The sequence below is a fragment of the Urocitellus parryii genome, chromosome 6, assembly GCF_045843805.1.
Source record: "Urocitellus parryii isolate mUroPar1 chromosome 6, mUroPar1.hap1, whole genome shotgun sequence".
Lineage (NCBI taxonomy): Eukaryota > Metazoa > Chordata > Mammalia > Rodentia > Sciuridae > Urocitellus > Urocitellus parryii.
The window spans coordinates 64,787,915-64,811,978 of NC_135536.1; the positions used below are offsets into that span (position 1 = coordinate 64,787,915).

Genomic DNA, 24,064 nt, shown 5'->3' on the forward strand with positions numbered 1-24,064 from the left:
ATCTGAAATAAGAATCCAATAGGTCCTTTACTACTAAGCTATATCCCCAGTCCTTTTTATTTTGAGACAGGGTCTCACGAAGTTACTGAGGCTGACCTTGAATCTATGATCCTTTTGCCTCAGCCTCCCAAGTTGCTGGCATTTGCCACTGCAGCTAACTCCAAACAGAAATTTAGAATTAAAAAACACAATAAGTAAAATAAAAAATCTCAACCTATGAGCTCAGAGACATAATGCAGAGGACACTGGAAAGATTCACTGAGCTTGAATATAGGATAATAAGAATTATCTAATTTAACCAACAGAGGAAAACAGACTGGGGGATAGGGCAGAAATGAGGCCTGCATGGTGGTGTTATGCCTGTAATCCCAGCGATTCAGTAGGCCAATGAAGGAGAATCCCAAGTTTGAGGCCATCCTCAGTAATTTGGCAAGGCCCTCAGGAATTCAGTGAGACCATCTCAAAAAATAAAGTCCAGGATGTAGTTCAGTGGTAAAAATCTGGTGAAGTTAATGAAGTTAAAGAGTTAATTTTTTAAATGCATAATTAAAATATATAGAATTTCAACAAAAACTAACTGAATTAAAACATAATTATTGGCTGCGCACAGTGGTACACACCTGTAATTCCAGCAACTCATGAGACTGAGGCAGGAGGATCCAAGTTCAAAGCTAGCCTCAGGAATTTAGCAAGGCCCTAAGCAACTTAGTGAGACCCTGTTTCAAAGTAAAAAATAAAAGGGTTGGGGATGTGTGACCCTAGGTTCAACCCCTACCAACACAAAGTGTATATACATACATATATGTGTGTGTATACAGTTATTAAAATATCGTTTTAAATGCTATAGTAATGTTTCTTTTTATTGACACATTAAATAACAAGGTCTAGTGGTGCCTCTAATAATTAGTGTTGTTTTACTCTTCTCCATTTATAATAGTCTTAAATGTTTTCTCTGCATTCATCAAGAGCCACATCAGAGAGTGGCATAATTTTAACTTCAACTGTCAAATATAACATAGGAAACTCAAGAGAAGAAAAGTCTATCGTGTTTATTCATATTTTTGGCTTTTCACTGTTTCTTCTTGATGTTCCAGGATTCCTTTTTTTTTTATCATTTCCTTCCTGTTTAGAGAGATTCCATTATTCCATTAGCCTTTTTTTTTTTTTCCAGGTAGATCTGTTGGTGACAAATTCTCTTAGTTTTTCTTCATCTGAGGATGGGTTTATCTCCCCTTCACAATAAGATACCATAAAAAAAATCAAATAAAGGAGGTGGGTGCGATGGCATGCCCCTATAATCCCAGCTACTCAGGAGGCTGAGGTGGGAGGACAGTTTAAGCCCAAAAGTTCGAGGCTAGCCCGGGCAAGATGGTATTGTAATACCTTATGCATCTCCCACTCCTGCTTTCTTTCCAGCCAGGATTTGTTTGCTTACTCCATGTTCCAAGATCAGATCCGGAGGAGACAACTCCCAGACTCCTTACTAGGTCTTCAACTACCTCCTGGGTCTTATCCCTACCTACCTACCTAATTTCCAAGTGTTCTTCTGGCATGCTGACCTTTTCATTCCTCCAGTTAAGTCAACCTTGTTTCTGCTTCATAGCTTTGTTTTTCCTGGTCCTTCTTTCAGGGAAATTATTCCTCCAGAGTGGCCTTGGCAGGCCAGGGTGAGGCCTCCTCCTTCTAACTCCCGTGCCATCAGAGACCCTTCTTGACTGCCTTAATAAAGTCCCCATTCCACCCCTGCCGGTTAGCACATTATTGCCAACATAATTATCTGAAGTTATTTCCATATCGATTCTCCTACAAGAAGCGAAGCTATTTGAGGGCAGAGACCTTGTCAATACCCTCAGCACCTTAAAACTACCTGGCACAGCAACGAATGAGCGGATGAACGAATTCCTGCGGACCCTCTCGTTGGGGCTCACTCTGGCTTATAATGGAAACCAGTCTGTCGAGTGAAAGTACGTTATGATAGGTTTTGATCTGTCCGCAATTGTTGGATCCCTAGGAATTTCTAGAAGGCGACAATTACAGAACAGAATCCCAGCCGAACCAACCCCAACCGGTGAGCAACTGCGGCTGCGCGGAGTTCCGGGCGGGGCGGGGCGGGGCTGATCCGCTCCCGGAAGCGGCTCCGGCGCCCGCGAGACTGCGCGGAACCGCGGGTGGGCTAGAGCGGCGCTGCGGCGTGGAGCCAGCGGCGATGGAGGATGAGAGGACTTTCTCGGACATCTGTGGCGGCCGCCTGGCCCTGCAGCGCCGCTACTACTCGCCGTTCTGCCGGGAGTTTTGCCTCAACTGCCCTCGGCTCTCGCTGCGGTCGCTCACTGCTGTCACCTGCACCGTGTGGCTGGCGGCCTACGGACTCTTCACCCTCTGGGAGGTAATGGCCGGTCGGCTCCTGCCTGCGCCGGAGGTGGTGTCTGGGCTTTGGAAGGGTCTTGGTCTAGCCCAGAATTCGGGTGGGAACCTCTCACCGTCCTAGGGTCGGAAGGCGGGGACACGCTGGTTCTGGGGACGCCGCTCCGTGCTGGACAGCTCTTTCAATGAGTTTAATGAAGTCTGTGCTCCTGCACATTCTTCTCCCGTGGGCTGCTGCGCCGCTCTGTGGAGTGACCCAGCATTTGTCTAGTTATTGCACGAAAGCCTAAAACGTTCACACCATGTGTTTTATGTGGCACATGCTCTTAGTACTTTCTTTAAAATTTTTTTTGTAGTTATAGATGGACAGAATACTTTCATTTATATGTGGTGCTGAGGATCGAACCCAGGGCCTCACACAGCGCTCTGCCGCTGAGCTACAGCCCCAGCCCTCATAGTACTTTAATTCCATGAATTCAGAGAACTGTAAGGTGGATCGTCCTCATCCATATCTTTTACTCCTCAGAAGCACATTGCTAATACCTTACGTGTGGTCTTCCAGAAATTGCCTTTGCTTCCACGTGTGTATGTATATAGAGTTTTATTTGTCTTAACTTCTGTTTTTCAAGGCAATTTAACCCTCCCTCTAACTCCAATTTTCAGGCGTATTTTCTAAAGAATTTAGAAAGTGCAGACATGAATGGTTTCCTATGCTGTTTTCAGACATATTTCTTTTTCTCGGAGCCTCAGTTTTCACATCTTCAAAATGGAATTAATACCTGCTTTACAATATTGTGAGGGTCAAAAGCATAGCTGTGTAACCGTTCTCAAATTAAATAATCTGAGTCATGCCCCCTCCCACCTTTTTATTTTCCTCCAGGTACTGAGGATTGAACCCAGGGGGATTATGACTGATATAGGTATATCCCTATACCTTTTTATTTTTTATTTTGAGGAATGGTCTTGCTAATTGCCTGGGCTGGCCTTTAACTTGGGATCCTCTTGCCTCAGCCTTCTGAGTTTCTGGGATTACAGGCTTGTGTTACTGTTCCCTGCCTGAATCTTCCTCCACCCTTACCTGACTATCAGGGATTGAACCGAGGGATGCTTAACATTGAGCCACATCCCCAGCCCTTTTTGTGTTTTCTTTCTTTTTTTTATTATTGGTTGTTCAAAACATTACAAAGCTCTTGACATATCATATTTCATACATTTGAGACCCATCTTGCTAAATTGCTTAGGGCCTCACTTGCTAAATTGCTTAGGGCCAGCTTTGAACTTGCAATCCTCCTGCTTCAGTCTCTTGAGACGCTGGGATTACAGGCATGCACAATTGTGCCTGGCTGAATCATCTTTTTAAAGTATGTGTTCTTGTTTCAAATATAGTCCTCTTAAATGAGTATATTATTTTAGGAGTGATCTGACTAGAGCTAAGTCCAGCAGGGTTTTTTATGTAATTTACATATAGTTTCCATTGCTGCATCCATTAGCTCTTGCCATCAAAGCATATTGCAGAACATAGTAATTTAGCATAGAAATAAGCAGAATTAAGACTGTCTTAATATGTAATTAATTGTAGCTAAAATTTTCTTCATGGATCAACTAAAATTATGATTAAATTAACTTGAAAGTCCCTCTTAAATTTAATTTATAATATAGTTGAATTATTATTATTATTATTATTTTTTATTATTATTATTTTTATTTGCAGTGCTGGGAATTGAACCTCAGGTTTCTAGCATGTTTAGTAAGCCCTCTACCACTACATCCCTACTGCAATAATTTAGTTTTAATACTACCCTGAATTCTAATCATACATGTGGTTATGTAAGGAGGAGGAGCAGATATTCATTAAATACCCACTGAGTACCAGGTGCTTTACTGAATTCCTTACTTCAACCTTAGAAGAAAGTCAAGCAAAACCCTAACCGTAACCCATGACAATTTTGCCAGGCACTAAGCAACTCAATGAGACCCTGTCTCAAAAAAATTTTTTTAAAAAAGGACTGGGGTGTGGCTCAGAGGTTAAGTGCCCCTGGGTTTAATCCCTGATACAAAACAAAACAACAACAAAAAAAAAAACCCCAAACAAACATGAGGTAGGAAGCCTACAGAGTTTATATGAGAGGCTCATTTGACTCTGGCTTTTTTCATCTTCCTGCTCTTCCAACTTCAGTGTACTCCACTAGACCTTACCATTGCTCTCCACTTTGTTTTGCAGAGGTTATAATAGTTTCAGGCATCTACACCTCACTATCTAAAGACAAGGGGATCTTTATTCCTTAGATTGCTCTTTTTTTTTTTTAATCTGACACATTTTATTGAGATAGCAATTTGATCACATATGGTCCAAGAATACTTAAACAATAAATAAAATATAATCAGATGTTGGCTATTGGTCTTCAACATTATAGCCAATGATGCCATGCTTGTCTATGATCTCTCTAGTATAAAACCACATCCACACTTCATTGGCCATCAAACCATTCAGCACAGCTTCTTTAACTGTGAGCTGTTTAAAGCAACCAGTGTAAGCACTATTGACTTATTTTCAGGCTCTGAATAGCTAGCTGTAGGGATCTCAGCAAGGGTTGGAGAAACGGAGCTCAGCTTTGGTATACTGTCAAAATGGGGCCAGTCGAGGCTTTGAGTGACAGCAGCACTGGGGCCTTCTCTGTGAGGTTGCACATGAACTGGGCCATGGTTCTAGGGTAGAAGGTCCTCCAACACCCCAAAAGACTTACATTTCTTTTTAAGATGAACTAAGATGCCACCCCTCTCAGTAAACCCTCTCTCCAACATTTCATTGGTTAGAGTTGTATCACATGCACATTTCTAGGCTAATCATGATTCACTCCAAATTTAAGAAGGATGAATGGCTGTTAATCAGGTGAGGAGTGTACTGCTGCTGTGATGAGCATTCTATAGTTGTTCAGTCCATAATTTTGTACTGTCTGCTGAGGGAGCACATGAGGAAAACATTTGGTCCTTAAGATGCAGTTTTGGAAGTTTTTTTTTTTTTTTTTCTTTTTTGGGGTTGGGGATCAAACTTAGGGGCACTCCACCTCTAAGCTACCTCCAAACCCTTTTTATTTTACTTTGAGACAGGGGCTCACCAAATATAGTGAGGATCTCACTAAAATTCCTAGGCAGGCCTTGAACTTCTACTCCTGCCTTAGCCTCCCAAATTGCTGGGATTATAGGCATGTGTCATTGTGCCTGATAGAATAATTTCTGAGGCTGGTATGATGGGAACATTTTGCTGAAAGTTCTCCCTAGACTTAGTCATTAGTAATCTGGATTCATTTCACTGTATACCTTTATAGCACTTCAGAGTCTGAATAAAAGTGATTTCCTCTTCTTCCATGCATGTTCTTCTCATCTTTTTAGCTCACAGCAGAGCAAAGCCTTTTTTCTCAATGCCCAATTGACTTGTCTTATGGCACAGATATACGCAGAGGACCTCTTGGTAATTTTACTGCCTGTGTCTGGCTCTCTCTTCAGAACAGCATGATCCTCTCTGCTGCCATCTCCATCACCCTCTTAGGCTTGCTTGGGTACCTCCATTTTGTGAAGATTGATCAAGAGACTTTGTTAATTATTGATTCCCTTGGCATCCAGATGACTTCATCCTATGCTTCAGGCAAAGAAAGCACTACCTTCATAGAGATGGGCAAAGTCAAAGATGTTGTCATTAACGAGGCTATTTACATGGTAAGTGTTTAAGTGATGAGTATTACAGGTTTCTCTGGAGGAGAGATAGTCAGTTCATGGGATGTTCCTTCATCTAAACTTGAGTCTTATTACCTAAAGCATTTGATCACACAGAATTATACTTGAGGACCCTCTGGTCCAAATCTTGAAGTGTTTCCTTTTTAGCTGGCATGAATATAAACTACAAAAGTGAAACAAACTTCCATTGAAAAGATAACTATCTTTACAGTTGTACTTTTTTTAGTGATGGGATATATTATGAGAAATGCATTGTTAGCCAGTTTCCTCACTGAGCAGACATCATGAAGTATATTTACACAGACTTACACAGTGTGTGTCACTGAATCATAACCGCTGTTTTTTTGGTTTTTTTTTCTTGGTACCAGGGATTGAACCCAAGGGGCGCTTTACACACTGAGCCACATCCCCCAGCCTGTTTTGTCTTTTATTTTGAGACAGGGTCTCAATAAGTTGTTTAGGGCCTTGCTAAGTTGCTAAGGCCAGCTTTGAACTTGTAATTGTCTTGCCTCAGCCTCCTGAGTTGCTGGGATTATAGGCATGCACCACTGTGCCTGGCTAACCATAGCCTCTTGGTGTAATCAAGAGATGCAGTGAACATGAGGTGTTGGAGGCTGCTGCCAGCATAACATGGCATATCGCTTTATAGTAAATGTTTTTGTAAGTAGCAATACTCTATAACAACAGAAAGTTAATATAGTAAATACATAAACCAATACTATTTGTTTATTATCATTAAGTATTATGTACTTTACATACTTCATATCTACTTTTATATGGCAGCACATATTTGTCTATACCCACATAATCACAAACATATAAGAAATACATTGCACTAAAAAAAAAAATACATTGCACTATGACATAATGCCACTATGCAATAGGGATTTTTCAGCTCCATTATAATCTTAAAGTCTCATCATCATTGACTGAAACATTGTTATGCAGTGCATGAATGTTTTTAGAGACACAGCAGATTTTCATGGAATCAGCATTTTAACTTTATCTTCTAGCCCAGCTTTAAAAATCATCTCTGCTTTTTTTTTTTTGAGACAAAATTTCACTGTGTTGTTCTGCTGGTCTCCAATTTCTAGACACAGTTGGAACTTCAGGTATGCGCTAAGTGCCCAGCTTTTATTTATTTATTTTTGTACTGGGGATTTAACCCAGGGCACTTTACCTGAGCTATAGCCCCAGCCTTTTTGTTTTTTATGTTGAATCAGGGTCTCACTAAGTTACTTAGGGTCTCACTAAGTTGCTGAGTTTAGCTTTGTACTTGTGATCTTCCCGTTTCAGCCTCCTGAGCTATTGCTGGGATAGTAAGTACGTGCCATTGTGCGCAGCTTTGTTTTGTTTTTTTAAGGAATGAAAATATACTTCTCCCTTACTTTAGAAGCTATCAAGCATTCTGCTACTTAGAAATAACCATTTATGACAGTTTTGAGCCTTCCCTTAAAGAAAGAAGAACACAAAGTGAGTTTCACTTAGACCTCTGTTATTTGGTTTATTTTCTTACAGCAGAAGGTGATTTACTACCTCTGCATTTTATTGAAGGATCCAGTGGAACCACATATGATATCCCAAGTAGTACCTGTCTTCCAGGTGAGCACAGAACACTTTCCTTTCTCCAATGAAATCCTTTACTTTTCTGCATATCTACTGCCACTTAAGTTCAGTAGGAATGTAAACATCTATTGTCAGAGTATTGGAAGATACCTGACAACTAATTTTAGTGAAAATGAGGATTTTAGTTATTTTAAAAGTTCCCCTCTGAGGTAAAATATTAGGAATTCATACAAATTATATAGAAGAGAATAATCAAACATATTACAACTCATGCATACAAATCACCATTCATTAACTTTAACCCTGTCAGTTTAATGTACACTTTTACATAAATGTTAATGATCATCTAACATTCATTTTTTTTTACAAAGGCCATTATGCTTATTATTTTAAATAATTTTATTGCATTCTAGCATATTGGAATGTCAATTTACTTAGCCATTTTATTGTTAACTTTTTAAGTTATATCTAGGTAATATTTTGTTTTGTTCTTATAACAACAACACTATGCAACCATGATTATAATAAATTACTTTGTAGGTAAATAATATTAAATCTATATAAATATATGTTGGTATTGAGGAATGAACCCAGGGATGCTTTACTACTGAGCTACATTCTCAGATATTATTTTTTATTTTGAGACAGGGTCTCATTAAGTTGCTTAGGGCCTCACTAAGTTGCTGAGGCTGGCCTCAAACTTACAATCCTCCTGCCTCAGCCTTCCTAGTTTCTAGGATTACATGTGTGTGCCATCATGACTGGTAGTAATTATATATAATAATTTGCTCTCACTGCCCTTCCCTTTTTATGAAAGATTTAAGAAAGCTGCACAAAATTATTTTGCATAAAAGTTCAAAATTATTTTATTAAACTTTATAGTCTTATAGATTTTTTTTAAATTTATTTTTTAGTTGTAGGTGGACACAGTATCTTTATTTCATTTTTATGTGGTGCTGAGGTTTGAACCCAGTACCTCACATGTGCTAAGAGAGCACTCTACCACTGAGCTACAATCTCAGCCCAATCTTATAGATTTTTATATTTGAAATTGGGCTCTAGAGACTGAACAACTTTACTATACTCTGGAATTTGAACTTGTTTTTCTAAAGTCTTGGCAAACAATGGCTTATCTGTTTTTTAATTTAATGTGTAAGTAGAGGCATTTTAAAGTTATTTGTATTGCTTTAAAGATATTTTTCATATTTTCTTATAAGTATCACCTATTAGCTCTTATTTTAAACTGTGCATCTCTTCTAAAATCTAGATATTGACTATGCATTCATAACAATTCTTTGTATATTTTGAGCAGCAAACTTTTATTAAATACACTTTCCATATATATATTTTTCACATTCTGTGGCTTTTCTTTTAATTTTGGTTGTTTTCCATTTCATAGTATAAAACGATTTTCTGAATTTACTTATTAAACTGTCCTGCTTATCTGTGAGGTCTATTTCACAACTTGTGACACTATTTAAGGTCCATCCTTGTTATTCCTCTTGCTGTCCTGAAATTTGGAGATTTAAAAAAACATCCTTTTTTTTTGGTACTGGAGATTGAACCCAGGGGTGCACTACCACTGAACCGCATCCCTAGCTGTTTTTACTTTATTTTGAGATAGGGTCTTGCTAAGTTGCTGAGGCTGGCTTTGAATTTGTTCCCCTCCGGCCTCCGTCTCCCAGACTGCTGGAATTATAGGCGTGTACCACCATGGATTAAAATGCTGTCTTTTGATGTGTGCCTTGTACAATCTCAGGCTGGTCTGTGGGGCTAGCTGGGAATTTTCCCAACAAGATGCTCTGAGGTTTGAATTTCTTGCCTCTCTGAGCTCACACCTGTGCAAGTTAGAACCCTTAATGTGGGTGAGAGGTTGAGCTTGCATGTGGATGCAGAACCACTAAGAACTCTCTTATGTTCACCTGACTCTGCATTTCTCCCCTTTGGAATTCAAGAGTGCCAAGCCCCGGCTGGACTGCTTGATTGAAGTGTACAGGAGCTGCCAGGAGATTCTGGCGCACCAGAAAGCCACATCAACAAGCCCATGAGTCCCAGCATTAAGAAGGCCAGTATTATCTTCCATGGGAAATGACTGCTAAGCCATAGTGGCTGGTTTGATTTCTGTACTATAAACCATCAGGTGGACACTGTCTTAGGAACCAGAATGAATGCAGTGAATCTCAGAATTTTGCCTGCTTTACCAGAGGGGAAATTAAGAATTTTGACATGATGTATCAAAAGCATTGTCAGCAAAGAGCATTTTGTAAAATTCCTAATAAGCACATTCAGGTTTAAATTTTGTGTTGAAATTTGTGGAGCAAGATATTGAGAAACTGGTATCAGAACTCACATGAAAGGCATAATTTCTCTCTGCGTAGTATCTCTGTCTGAAAGTTAAGGAAAACCATGAAGCTCTTAAGGTATGGAATAAATGTCCTACAAAAGCCTATTCTCTGCCTACCTAGCTTCTGTGTTCTGTATGGGTTATTTATGATGACTTTCTTAATAAATAATTCTCCTTCCAAAACATACACAGTAATTGCCTGATGTGCAGACAGCTATTTTTTTTATTGACAAACACGATCATGACATTTCAGTCATGGGTGTCAAACACATTGATACTTTTCTGTTATTCAGCATTTTCTATCACTTTTCAGCTACTTTTGCCAAGAGGGAGGAGACAAAATGTAAGACAGAAAATTTGACTTTTGTTTCCAGACATGGTACTCCCAAGTTAAAGAAGAATAAACAAACTCTAGAAGCCTTTGTTTCTAGGACAGTTTCTTATCTATAAAATTAATAAACTAAAGGAAGATTCCTAAGAGTCAGGAAGTAGGAAAGATGGTGAGGGAAGTAGTTTGACTCCTAGACTCAATATGAACATAATGGCACTTACACTTTCTTTAAAGCTCTATTTTTTTTTTAAATGCCCTAGTTAGCTAATATCTTCATCAGCCTTAGAGACACTCAGGATATAAAAGCAGAGATAACTCAGCCTTGGAAGAGTTATCCAAGAGCCTACGTCAGGTGATTTTTTTCGAGGTAGAAATGTCTCAGCTAGACCCCCACCCAAATCCTGGGAGGTGGTGGTGGGTGGAGGGACAGAAATAGCTATAAAACTGTCTGCCTTGCAAAGTCAATTTAAAAAGAGACAGACTCTCATGCCTCTTTTTTTCTTCTTTCTTCACTGTGCTTTGTTAGTTTAAAGGTTGAGAGGGAAAGCATAACAACAGCTGAAGTGATCAGATAAATTAGTTCCAGTCTCGTGGTTTTTGCATGTGCAATATCCACATCACTGGGGCTAAAAGCTTGGTTCTTGGGTTGTTTCTGCTAGCCACATTTTTCAGCATTTTGTGAAAAAAAAATGTTAAGACTACCTTAGAGTTATAAAATAAAACTCCATTTCTCAGACTTTGGAAAATCAGAGAATGAACTCCCCCCCCCCCCCAGTGGAAAAGATGTAGACAAAAACTATTCCCCTGCAGTCAATTAGAATGTTTGAGTTGAGGGGGATTATGATGTTCTCAAGGCAAAAGGTGAAAAATTTTTCTACTTTTTATACCTAATGCTTTTAGGCTAAGACAGACATTACATACATGCCCTGAGTCTCCAACTAATTTCCAGCAGAAGTTTGCCAGAAGTCTCAAGCACACCCAAGCCCTGGAGGAGACTGAGGGTCTTCTTTGTTCCTGATTCGCCTTCAGTGCCTCACACAGCAGCTAAAAGTGGAAAGCATTTGCTTGGTCTTTCAAAGAGTGGGGAATAATGGCTACCTTTCCTTCAGTAGTGAGCACAACCTTCACAGTCCCATCCAGGTGCTGAAGTGAGACAGAAGTCAGACTGGACCCACCTTTTCCTGTCCTTGCTTGGACAGTGTGTAGTACTGAGTTCAGTTTACAGTCCAGTGTACAAAAAACATGAAATGCAGCAGGGTTAGTGTTTCATTCTGCAAAATTTGGAGCTGCTGCCTCAGAAGGAGCACTGTGGATCCTACTCATCAGTAGAGGGGAAAAGATAGTCCATTTGTTTTTCTCTAGTCCTGCCAACCCATTTCCATCTGGAAAAGGAAGTCTAGTTTTAATTCTTGGCTTTTGTCAGAATTCAGGTAAATTGGAAATTTTTATCCTATTCTTTTCAGAAAACTTCAAGTATAATTCTCCACACAAAGATCACATACAATATAACAATGATCTTCCCTGAAGGAATCAGTGCAGAAGCCCCAAATACAGCACTGTGACCCTCAGTAACATTGGGACAGTGGGCCATCCCTGTCTATGTTTAGAATCAGATAGCATCCAGAGTCAGTATTCTTATGGGTCGTGGTGGGGGGAATAAGTCGTTTCAATACTGGGTCTGGATTTGTAAAAGCTGGGCTCTGAAATACTATAAGGCTTCTAGAGAGTAGTCTTCATAGACGCTGAAATATACATTTCACAGAATAGTGTGCAGGGAGTTCTATTAGACCCATCACAGTAGTACCATATCCTAGGATACAAATCTCTAATCCCAGAGGTGGTGGGGAGAGGGTAGGAGAAATATTCACAGCAATGTTGGCCCCTTGGTGGCACAGGAAACAGAAGCAAAGAACTGTCGTCCATCTAGCTCCCATGGCTGGCGGGCTGCAGGTGAGTTGGCAGGTGGGTTCACGGTTGTAGAGCAGTGGTTCATGTAGCTGGCCATGATGAAGGTAGTTTCAGCAATCTAAGGGGGCCAAAGAAGCAAAAGAATTAAGCTAGTCTTTGCTTGAGTGCTGGCTTTCTCAATTGGCTGTTGTATTGAGTATATGACGTTCACAGGCTTCAGCTCATCTCTCTCAAACTACCCACCCAAAAGAAAGTGTCCAAAGGGGATCGTTATGAGATTCAGGGACCCAGTGAATGGTATGGAGTTCCTCCAAGATGTGTGGTGCCCTCCTGAGAAGAGGGCTAATGTTCTGCTCTGGTTATCTCTACGGCCAGGGAAGAGGTCCTTCTTGGGGAAGAGGTCACGCATCCTCTCGTTCAGCAGGGATGATATCAGAAGGAGGTGGAATTTGGCAAACTACAACTTGAGGATTAAGAGTGGGATCAACAGGGTTTCTAGTTACTATCAGAAGGGTGTCAGGAATAATAAATCAGAACTTAAGTTTATGAGGGGCTGGGGTTGTGGCTCAGAGGTAGAGTGCTCGCCTGGCATGCATGAGGCACTAGGTTCAATCCTCAGCACCACATCAATAAAATAAAGATATTGTGTCGACCTACAATTAAAAAATAAATATTTTTTTTTTAAAAAGAACTCAGGTTTATGAGCCTTTGTAACTGTTACTTTTGATGGTCAATATTTCCTGTACTGAGTAGGAATAGTGCCTTAAAGCAAAAGAGGTATTTTTGTTGCCTTAGAGATCACAAGGAAGAGGGTGCATAGCAGAGACTGTCCTACTTTGTGGCTAGTGTTGTGGCAGCAGAACGAGAACATGAGAGTACCTTCAAGAGGATACTGCCCTACCCCAGGGCCAGCTGCAGAAAAGACAAACAAATGAACACCAACTCAGGCCTGCATGGTTCTGGTGTATGTGAAAATTACAAAAGTAAGAGCATAGTAGAGGCTGGATCATAGTTAGTTCCCTCCTGATAGCACCTCTACCTACTAGCCTACCAATGACAGTAAGATACAATGCTACCTAAACCCTCTGGGAAGCTGAATATATACAGGACCTGAAATTTTACCTGGGGCAGGGCCTTCTAGGTTCTATGGTGACCCCAGTTTCCTCTCTAAGCTCCTAGCTAAAACATCCCACAAGACCAGAGTAAAATTTTGTAGCTGCAGTTACTCACCTTAGGAGCAGTCATCCGGAAGATCAACTTCTCAATGTGTGCTTTTCCAGACCCCTGGTCTGGAATGGTTCTAATCACAAGCATGAAGTCATCCCTGTAGCCACCAAAGGTTGTCACTGAAGAGTAGGGGTAAGTGATGTGCACTTGCTGTGGAAAGGAGCCAGTGAGTTCTGGGGAACCTTCACCTGTCTCTTTTAGGCACAGATAAACTTAAACAGGAAGGAAGAACTTTGAAGTGGTCATGATTTGGAATTATACATTTTGAATCTCTATAAGCTGTGTCTAGACTAAAGGACAGTGCTGCTTGGACAGGAGGTGAAAGTAAGGGAACCATGGTCATCTCAGACCTTTGAATCCAGAGAGAAGACAAGAGGAAGAGGAAGGATCAAAGCTACCCTTCCTCTTTCCATACCATAGTGTGGTGGTCCAGGATGCTGATACCATCTTCATTCACAGCAATCCATACCAGAGTGCTCTCCTTGGAAGACAGCTTGGCAGGCTGCAGATTAAGAAAAATTCCATCAGACATAATATCCAGGGTTAGAGAATTTGAACCATTAAGTACTTTCTGAGGATAAAGGTACATCCAGGGATCTGCTAAGCAGTAATTTTCAACCTCATCTTGGAAAATACAGAAAACATAATTTGTATAGCATTCGTTAATAAACAGGCAAGAGTGTCTGTGGCATGAGGCATCTACTAATGCTCCCAGAGGTGGATGGGATCACATCATCCTGCTGCAAAACACTGGACAGAAAGCTCTGGGCTGCAGAATAGAGGCCAGCCCTATCTTTTGCATGGGGAACAGGCTGTTTCCTTTCAGATCTCAGAAACGTAGCATTCCATTCACAGTGTTTCCTAGCTGAAGTGCATCTTGCTTTAACCAATTTCCTAAGGACTTTAAAAGAATGGAAAAACAAGGATGCAATCTTGTAGGCTTAAGCCTTACTAGTGAGAACATGACATGTAGTGGACATTTCCTGAATTTGTATTGCCAGGGCTGCAGTGGGATGATTCAGAAGGTTTTTCTTTCCTATTCAAAAGGCTAGGAGGAGAGGGAGAGATGGACAGGTCACCTTTTCTGAAGCTTTCCCCAACTTCCAAGATCAAGTGGGCCTCTTTATAGATGCCTTTATAACACCCCTATACTTTTCCTTCATATCCCTGTAACCACTTGTAAAAAAAATACATACGTAAACATATATATATATCATACACATATGAAAATATATGAATTAATGATATATATGAATGATAGGGGTTGAGAGTGTAACTCAGTGGTAGAATCTCTGCCTAGCATACTCAAGGCCCTGGTTCAATCCCTAGCCCCCTAAAATTTAAATAAATAAATATACATGTGTGCATATGTACGATGCGGGAGAAGACAAAAAATGAATATATAGATTATTATTTGGTTAATGTGCATCTCCCCCATTATATGGGAAGCTTCATGAAGGCAAGGGCTGTCTGATTTGTTCAGTTCTTATAATCTTAAACAAGTAGCATTAGATGTAGTAGGAACTTGATAATATTTGTTGGATAAATGAGTGAATATCCATTTTCTGAACTCTGGCTTCAGTGAGCAGAAACATGAGCAGCTTAATGTCTGATTATAATGTCTGGTTACAGGATAATATCTGTTTTCTATAAAATTCATGTACTCCAGATGCCTAGTGAGGAAAAGTTCCAACTAAAACTACTGGCCTCCTGGCCTTCATGCAGAGGTGAAATTAACTCTTGCCTATGTAGTCTGATTCCCCTGTGTGCCATGTTAAGCTAATAGATATTTATTTAGGTTATACATGTTTCTTTCAAACTCCTTTAAAATGGAGTATTTTAAGTTGAAATCCTTGTGTGTGAATTAGTTGATCCTCTTCTCTTTCAGGAATAGCATTGACAAGTCTATAATAAACACTTTCATAAAGCTAGAATCACAACTGTGCTCTGGACCATGGTAACCTGGAGTAGGTCAGAAATAGGTGGAGAGATAGTGACCCCTTGTGGTTGGTAGTGTGGAGGCAGGGGTTGTAGACTGGAGTGGCTCAAACATGACCAGATGGGGAGTGCAGCTCCAGGAGAAATTTAGGATATTTCTGAGGATGTGGCTCCTTCCACTGGCACTTACCTGAGCAGCAAAAAGCTTAGCACCAAAAAGAGGCCATTTTCGGGCCACAGTCAGGTAGATGCGGATGCATTCAGGAGGGGAGCAGCCTTGCAGTGCCGCCCACTTTGTGGTCAGCATATCTATCAGATGCCTGTTGGGGTGTATGGAGAGAAATAGTGCCCATGAAGTCTCATCACAGCTCTGGGGCCTCCCCACAATACCTCCCTGCAAGACCTTGCAGGCTACCTACCTCAGCTGTTCAGGGGGTGCCCCATGTCTGTAGCGCCTTGGGTAGAACCTATCTAGGACTTGCTGGAGAAGATGCTGAGTCTTGGCAGGGGGTGTGCTCCCAGGGCCTGGCAGAGTAGGCTTCTCCAAGTCCCCATATTCTACCTATAGCAAAAAAACATAGGAGTTAACAAGGGTCTGGAGGTAGATGGGGCCAGGTGGATGTTGTTGGAGAGGTGAACTAAACCACTGTTTATTTGTGGGGTGTGATTGGATATTAAAAAATACTGTGAACAGAACCTTTATTTCAAGTTTCATAAACACTACAGAAATAACCTTAGAGTTCTAGAATACTGTAGATTGTCTAGACCAACTTTCATTTTGCAGCTGAGGTAATTACCTTATCCAAAGACAGTTAATTAGTGGAAGACATGGGAAATAATGTGGAAATTCTAGTTTCTAATCAAAGAATATGGGCCATAGAATTGACAATGCTACAGATCCTGAAAGACAGACTACCTGGCTCAAATCCCAGTTCTGTCATTTCGAGCTTTATGTCCTTGATCAAGTTAAACACTTTGAGCTTCAATTTCCTCAACTAAGTGGGAATGAGAACTACGTGGGAAAATACATACAAAATGCTTAGCATAGGGCCCACTATAGGATATCCATGTTGATGAAAATACTTATAAATATCAACAATTATTTCCTCTTCCTTTCCAGCATGTTGATCCAGCCTTTTTCTTATGGGGACCATGGAGGTATCCCACATACCTCTGGCAAGAATGGCTCCTACAGGTAATAGAAAGAGAGCCAAAGTTTGAATGTATGGTCTTCCTAATTCTACTTATAATGTTGGATGCTTTATACATTTTATCTCATACATTATGAGATATTTGTTATCTAAGCATCATACTTAGTAGTACAACCCTGTGGATGCAGGAAGGGAAGTATTTTGTTTTTAGTATACAGAGTAGGAAACTAAAGCATAGACAAATGACATGTCTTGGCCAACATTTCACATGGGAACATGGCTAGGACTCAAACCCCTGTTTTGAATTCCCAGTCCAGCATTCTGGACTGTAGTCTGTCTGCAGTGGGTAAGCTGTCTGTTGTCTGTACCCAGGACAGCATGCTGCCCTCTTCTGGACACCACCAGATCTGCAGAAATCTCTAATATTTCAGGCTGCATGGTGATTCCACCTGCCTTGGAGATTCCACCTGGGAGTCCCAAGATGGCCTCCTGACCCTTATAATTCCTGAACCATACCTGGGCCATCAGGGCGGCCATCTCAAGAGCCAGTTCTTTATTGACAGGAAATCTCCCTGCCACTATCTCTCCACTGGTTTGGAAGGCAAGCAACAGTCGCTCTCGCTCTGTCTCCCCTTTGACTTGACTCCGAAAGTACAGCCTAGAGGGAAAAGAGTGAGAAGCCAAGTTTCAGCTGGGATCCCAATCAGGGATGAGGCTTTCTCTGGATCTTTTTATCTTGATTTCCAAAACAAACAAAAACCCCACAATTCTTTATAACTATTTCCTATTGCCCCAGAAACATAATCAAGTATGACAGAGCAGATGCAGGACCATGCAGATCTTATAACCACAGCAGGATGTGGCTAATTCTGAATATACCATTAGATTAATGGATTTGGTGACAGGAATCTAGCACCTGGAATCAGTGTTTATTAGGGTGTTGGATGAGTTAAGATTCCAGGAGACTAATGGAACTTATTTGCCTGGCTGACAAAGCCTGAGCTGCCCAATGTCTCAGGAGTAGGAGCAGCGCCGGCCTGCACCTCAGCTAATGCCCATCGGGCAGGGTTGGATCTGTGGGCCCATCTGCCTGTCTAGGACAGGCCATCCAGCTGAGGAGGTGATGAACTGGCCCCCACTGGCAGTCCTCATGTTTTCCCACAGGCAGTGCTCAGGACCTGTTCTTGTACATCAGCTTCACAACGCGTGTCCCACCCTCAGACTTTCCAGGGTGCAGCTCCTTCAGGGCTTGTTCCCACTTGGAGATGGCATCACAGATCTTGAAGAGGCAAAAGAGCAAAGTCAAAGAAGCCCCTTGTGAGGGCAAAAAGGTCCAGCCCTGGTTGCCTGGACTTAGACAGAACTGTCAGTGTTCCCATCAGGTGACTGACCTGTGTGGGGCCTCATACTCCCAGGACCTGCAGTACTGCCACTCCCTCACAAATGGATGGGGAGGTACAACCTGCCCTGGGCATGGTGAGCAGCAAAGCAAGGAACGCTGTCCCACTGCCTTCATAGTCGAGGGGGCTTCCTGGAGGCTATGCAGGGCCCCTGAAACCGTGGCCTCATCTCACTGGCTCCTTTTCCATTCTACGGACTGCCATTCTTTTCAACAAATATACCCAATGGCCTTCAGACACTTATGAGGAAGATATCTGGCATATTTTTTTCCTGGAAGTGGTAAGATTAGAAGCCCTTGTCCTGCTGTTGTAAAGACAGATTCAAATATACTCATCAAGTGCTGCAGCACATTCCCATACACACTAAGACTCTCATTCTAATTGTAGACCATAATACAGATTGGTCTTCAATCCCATTTAAGGGCCTCTAATAACACAGGTACAAGAAGGATCTACTTTGTTAAAACCTATAAGCTAGGGCCTGGGGATGTAGCTTAGTAGTAAAGCAATCCCTACTTATTTTAAATTAATTAATTATTTAATTTTAAATAAATAAATAAATAAAACAACTATAAGCATAGCATAGGTCCTGGTGCATAAGATGGCACACAGTGGGTCCAGGCATACAGTTCTCTGCCTATGAGTGGGCAGATGTAGGCTTAGCAGAGCTTTCCTGCCCCTATACCAAGCTGAGAAGAGGCTCTTTCCTCTGGATGCTGCAGGGCCACTGGATGGAGGCAGGGTATGGAGATCTTGTCCCCAGAGATGAGGGTACATGCATTTTTGTTCTGCCCACACAGCTACATTTTAGACTAGCATAAAAATGCTGGCCCAGGAAGTACCTTGGGCTCAGCACCAAATGTGCTACTGAATAGTCAGGTGCCCACTGGATGGCACTAGTATTCCTGAGTCTGGGGTGGCTAAGTGGGGAGGCTGTCACCTTGACACTCCCCTGCAAGCAGTGTTCCAGATCCCTGCCAGAAGGATCATCGGTGAAGAGAGCAAAGCCAGAGTGGGATGATTTCCTCATGCCCGTCTCCTGATTCAGCCGCTGCAGGAACTCATCAACTGTGGAGGAGCCATCAAAACCAACCACCTGTGGAGGAGGGAGGCACTCTGAGCTCAGTAGGCTTGTGGAGGCTTTCTATAGCAGGTGGAGAGGAGCAAGGGTGAATGCAAAAGAACCAGGCAAGATGGTTTCCATATTCAGACACAGAAGGCCAGGGGAAGGAAGCTGAGCCTGCCCACTGTAAACCAGAAGAGACAAGCTTGGTCCCTTCTTCACTGTCACTCTTGGGGCTTCAGTCTCATGCCACTTTCCTAGTCATATGTCAGCTTCCCTGTTCATGTGATAGTTAAAGAGATCTACTTCCAGAGAACCACACAATGAAGTGCTTCTGTGATTCAAACTCCTTTCTCCCTAAACACATGAATTAATGCCCCCTCCCATGCCAAATTCTAAGCTCATCCCTTTTTCTGGTTTCTCTGTTAAGAATCTGAAAGCCCACAGAGGCTTGGCACTCACCTGGGCCAGAGATGTTTCCTCTAGACAGTAAGAACACTTGGGTCAGAAAGCTCAGCCAGTTTCCTCACCTGGTAAGTCCCGTTGGCAAAGTGCACAGGGATGCTGAAGGGCAAGGAGTGGTGGAAGGGGTTTCGCAGCAAGATGGACACCACTTCCATGCGTGATGGTCTGGCTTCCCGCTCCCCTGACTGCAGAGTCCGCTCCACTGCCCGCTGACAGTAGGTGGCATACTGGCCAGTTTCATTTCTAAAAAGCCAGGAGGATAAGAACACTAGGCACTCTGATCATCCCTGCCTCTGTGGTACCCAGGTGCCTACCCAATTTAGCTAGCACCAAAACTAGCAGGGGTAGGTTGTAGGAAAAGCCCTTAAGACTAGAGTATTAATTTGTCATTCATAACCTATCTGTGGTAGACTGCTAGCATGCATGTTTTCTTGCAGAAGTCAGAACAACATAGAAAGAGTGAATATTTGGGGACAACTTGGGGGCAATATGGTTTCACATGAACTCCTCTACAAAACACCCCAAAACACATGGATTGGTGTGCAGAGAAGCCTAAGCATGCCCAGATCTCCATGTGCCTGTTTGCACAAGATAATGGACAACATCTTTCAATCCTGAGCAAATCTTGGAGGGGAGGAACAATCTGCTCTATCTAGTCTCTCCATCATCCCTCTTAATCATACCTTAATCAGTTGTGGCAGCAGAAACACATCTACTCACCTGGGATCTGCATGGCGTTGGAGCTGCTGCTTAACATACCAGAGGAAATGATGCTGAGGCAGGAAAAGTGGGGCACACAGAGCCAGGAGCTGCCAACACTGCCAGGGGACACATAGGGTGGGCTGTGTGCTGGGTCTGCAGAGCCCCTGCCTTGCAGTTCCAAGCTGCAAAACGTTTGGCACTCTTTCCCCACACCAGAACCCCCCAACCTTCTGTGGGAACCGGGTTGGCCAGCTTGGTCAGGCTTTGTTCAGAATGGTGATCACACAATCTGACAATGCACAGACAGATAAGCTGTACTGAGGCAGCTCAGAGCATGGAGGCTGTTTGCTCGCTTGGCACAGAGCACAATTTGCCCATCACCTTCCACTTTTTTTTCTTCCTGGGCAGTCCTTGCCAGTGGTTCTGTTCAGATGTTCCATCCCCAGGGAATGCTAACCTGCATGAGGGAGTACTTCTGAGGTGGGCGGCAGCTGGTCTGCTTCATGAGTTGGCAGTAGATCTCACTCTGCAGCTCAGGGTGAACCAGGCACACCTGCAGTGCTGTCTGGGCCAGGGACACGTGGTAGTCCACTGAGGCAGCCTCTACGGGCACATTGATGAAGAGCTGGCAGGACTGGGAGGGGAACAACAGTGGTACAGGCAGAGACAGCACCATGATTATTGTTCTGACAGTGCAATGGTGTCTCTGACCCCAAGCAGAGCCTTAAGGGAGGCTCAAATTCACCACAGACAGCTCTTTCTAGGAAAGAGCATTGTTACTGCTTACAAGCATCTATGCTGAAGTGGCTATTCTGGGATAGAATCATTCCTTTTTTTTTTTTTTTTTTTTTTTTTTTGGTACTAGGGATTGAATCCAGGACTGCTTTACCACGGAACTACATCCGCAAACCTTTTTATTTTTTACTTTTGAGCCAGGGTCTCATTAAGTTGTTGAGGCTGGCCTTGAACTTATGATCCTTCTGCTTTAGCCTCCTGAGTTGTTGGGATGACAGGTGTGTACCACTTCATCTCACTGAATGAATCTTTCCTTCTTTAAATGTTTCCATTATACAAGCAAGACAAAGTTAGCTTACATAAGCAAATTCATTTAAAAATTCAGATAAGCGGGGCTGGGGTTGATGCTCAGAGGTCGAGCGCTTGCCTAGCATGCTTGGGGCACTGGGTTCGATCTTCAGCACCACACAAAGATAAAATAAAAGTATTGTGTACACCTATAACTAAAAAATAAATATTAAAAAATTCAGATGAGCACAAAGAACATTTTTAAATAGGTCAAAGTCTCTGAAGTCCAGAAGCAATGTAAACCTGGCCCTTCCTACTGTGGAATATAGGAGGGCATCCTTCAAGAGAGAGTTTTCACTGGCATTTCTCAAAGTCCTAGAGCTTCCCTCTGCCATAAAGGAAGGTTGCCGTAAAGGAAGCCATTGGGGGACCTTGGGGGACCTTCTTTCCCTTTCTCTCTGGATCCCCCTGTGGGCTACCCTATCTCCTCCACCCATGTTATCACAACAGTAGGCTTAGGCTGCTCCAGGCCAAGCCTGGGCATGCAATGTGGACACCACTGGTTGATGGGCCTGGGCTATGCTCTTACTTTACCTTGAAGAGCTTGAGAGCCTCTGTCTGCAGAGCCTCAGAGGGCAGGGTGGTGAGGGAGGTACACAGCCCATCTTTGCTATAGCACAGCATAGGGTGCCTCCAGAGTGGGGAATCTGTCCAAAGCACAGCACCAGAAAGCAGTACAGTTACTACTGAGGAAGGAACTCACCTCCCACCCTCCCAGCCCCAACTTTAGTTTGTGAGGAAGACAATGATTTAACTCTCTGGGAAACATGGGTGGTTCTGAGTTTATCAGTCACAGACTACAGGGTATGCAGGGGTGCACTTCATTCACACACTCACAAGTGTGGCCATACAGGAAGGCAGTCAGCACTTTGCTACAGAACTGCAAGAAGGGTGAGTGTGCCTGGCTGGGATGCACCTGAGCGTAAGTGTATGTGAGGGCAGGTCTCTGCCTTATGGTGCAGAATTGGCTGCAGGAGCACACACATTACATAAGCCTCACAGTAGCAGTAAAAGGCTGTGTGTGGTGTGTGCCTTGGTTAGTTCCTGAGGACCCTGAGACTCAGTAGCAAAATAAAGACCCCTAAACAGCCCCAGGCTTAGTTTAGCCTGATCAAATTTAGGCTCAAATTATTAATTAACAAAGTCTAACTATAGATTAACCAGCTACCTCCTTTCCTCAGTCCTCTGCCCAGCCAGCAAAGCTGTGGTCTGAAGAGTGAAACATTTACCCAGATCACTGAACAGTCTGCTTCCCAGACAAACTCCCCCCGAGTGTCTTAGACAGAGACATAGGGGCCCTGAAAAGTAGGATGGGGGCTCCTGTTCTGAATTAGTTATATTTAGCACAGCTCCAGGGGTCCACAGTGCTTTCTTTGGGTTCCTGTCCAATAAGCACCTAGCCTCCACCCTCCAACCCACACCACAATGGCCACCCTTACCTTACCTGGGTCTCCCTCACCATCCATCAGTTGCCCAATGAGCTGCTCATAGGCAGTGCCTACCTTGGCACTGCTGCCACCTGCAGCCACTGTGAGGTGGTAAAGCCACGTATCCTGGAAGAAGGTGGGAAGCCATTAGATATGGGGGAGTGAAAGAGTGGAGGTAAAAGTTCCAAAGAGGATTCCCACAGTGGGATTCAGCCACTGTGGTTGGCAAGAGTCAAGGTTACTAGTTTCTAAGGGGAAAGATTAGGGATCAGGTGAACAGGGACCTATTTCCAAGTTGGTTCTATCTCATGGCCCCAGGGAAGATGCTGATCACCGGGAATGAATTCAATGGAAAGCTATATTCTCATTCAGAGAATATTAATTGCCAAAGTATTAAAAGAGGGAAATAAATTTAGGGAGGCTCAGGCAAAAGAGAAAGGAAGGGCTGAGGGGCTGGGGATGTGGCTCAAGCGGTAGCGTGCTCGCCTGGCATGCTTGTGGCCTGGGTTCGATCCTCAGCACCACATATAAACAAAGATGTTGTGTCCACGGAAAACTAAAAAATAAATATTAAAATTCTCTCTCTCTCTCTTTCTAAAAAAAAAAAAAAGGAAGGGCTGAGGCTGTGGCTCAGTGGTAGAGTGCTTGCCTAGCATGTGTGAGGCACTGGGTTTGATTCTCAGCACATATAAATAAATGAATAAAATAAAGGCCCATACATTAAAAAAAAAAAAAAGAAAGAAAGAAAGAAAAAAGATAAAGAAAGAGAAAGGAAGATCAAAATCACAAGTCCAAGTTTGGCCACAAAGGCCCAACTCCTATCTTACCTTTTCATGCTTGGTACCAATGAGCAGGTAGGTAGGACTGTGCTCTGGAGGATGGATCACCAGCGTACAGTGGGAGGAAAGTAACCGTCTGGTTCCTGCAGCCTCATAGTCCTCATCTGAGTCACAGGATCGATCTACTTCTTCTATGCGTGCATCCCGCACAGGCAGACGACCCAGGGGTCGCTGTAGACATGAGCCATCCATGAGTGGGAGAACCAGGGGGATGAGGGAATTTCCTCTCTCTGAATACTTAAGCTCTAGAGGGTGGGAGTCTTGGATGTGGACAGACGACAGGATGGGAAGCTGGAAGCTATAGCATTACAGCCAGGCTGGGAGCAGAATGAGGCTTATTTGAGAATAACCAATAGACCACACAGGTTTTGCATGCTGGCCGCATGCTCTGGAGAGATCTAGCCAGCTGGCTGTTGTACTAGTTGTGGGTTTGGTTGGGTACAGGGTAAAGATGGGGACTGACATCAGGACATGGAGCCACAGCAATGTGACTTGGGGGAATAGTTGCTGTCAGGAAGTTGAGG

The 24,064-nt window shown here is 42.8% G+C and overlaps 2 protein-coding genes and 1 pseudogene across 5 annotated transcripts in view; 1 reads left to right on the plus strand and 2 right to left on the minus strand.

The window, feature by feature from the left end:
* Window positions 1–2,131: 2,131 nt before the first annotated feature.
* Pigh (phosphatidylinositol glycan anchor biosynthesis class H) lies at window positions 2,132–10,111 on the plus strand. 4 transcript variants are annotated; one of them, XM_026385136.2, is made up of 4 exons: window positions 2,132–2,386; window positions 5,869–6,078; window positions 7,615–7,698; window positions 9,618–10,111. In XM_026385136.2, exons 1-4 carry the CDS (start codon window positions 2,207–2,209, stop codon window positions 9,708–9,710), a joined length of 567 nt encoding a protein of 188 aa, XP_026240921.1. In that variant the 5' UTR covers window positions 2,132–2,206; the 3' UTR covers window positions 9,711–10,111. The 4 variants fall into 4 exon arrangements, with proteins under 4 accessions (XP_026240921.1, XP_026240922.1, XP_077655670.1 ...); XM_026385137.2 differs by having other exon boundaries at window positions 7,618–7,698; XM_077799544.1 differs by having other exon boundaries at window positions 5,874–6,078.
* Window positions 4,757–5,066, minus strand: LOC113180265 (ATP synthase F(0) complex subunit g, mitochondrial pseudogene; annotated as a pseudogene).
* An 87-nt stretch (window positions 10,112–10,198) lies between the features above and the next one.
* Window positions 10,199–24,064, minus strand: part of Plekhh1 (pleckstrin homology, MyTH4 and FERM domain containing H1) — a 50,275-nt gene continuing 36,409 nt past the window's right edge. Inside the window, exons 18-31 of the mRNA XM_026385135.2 lie at window positions 23,529–23,711; window positions 22,719–22,827; window positions 21,809–21,921; window positions 20,649–20,825; window positions 20,210–20,307; window positions 19,555–19,732; window positions 18,902–19,057; window positions 17,740–17,840; window positions 17,078–17,219; window positions 15,830–15,972; window positions 15,601–15,730; window positions 13,888–13,974; window positions 13,476–13,622; window positions 10,199–12,363 (exon numbers count right to left, since the gene is read on the minus strand). Of these exons, the coding sequence (XP_026240920.2) occupies window positions 12,202–12,363; window positions 13,476–13,622; window positions 13,888–13,974; window positions 15,601–15,730; window positions 15,830–15,972; window positions 17,078–17,219; window positions 17,740–17,840; window positions 18,902–19,057; window positions 19,555–19,732; window positions 20,210–20,307; window positions 20,649–20,825; window positions 21,809–21,921; window positions 22,719–22,827; window positions 23,529–23,711 (1,926 nt within the window). The 3' untranslated portion in view covers window positions 10,199–12,201. The remainder of the gene's footprint in view (window positions 12,364–13,475; window positions 13,623–13,887; window positions 13,975–15,600; window positions 15,731–15,829; window positions 15,973–17,077; window positions 17,220–17,739; window positions 17,841–18,901; window positions 19,058–19,554; window positions 19,733–20,209; window positions 20,308–20,648; window positions 20,826–21,808; window positions 21,922–22,718; window positions 22,828–23,528; window positions 23,712–24,064) is intronic.

Coding starts and splice junctions, on each gene's coding strand:
- Pigh (XM_026385136.2), top strand. CDS start 2,207: ATGGAGGATGAGAGGACTTTCTCGGACATCTGTGGCGGCCGCCTGGCC. Junction 2,387..5,868: donor GACTCTTCACCCTCTGGGAG/GTAATGGCCGGT, acceptor CTCTCTCTTCAG/AACAGCATGATCCTCTCTGC. Junction 7,699..9,617: donor AAGTAGTACCTGTCTTCCAG/GTGAGCACAGAA, acceptor TTGGAATTCAAG/AGTGCCAAGCCCCGGCTGGA.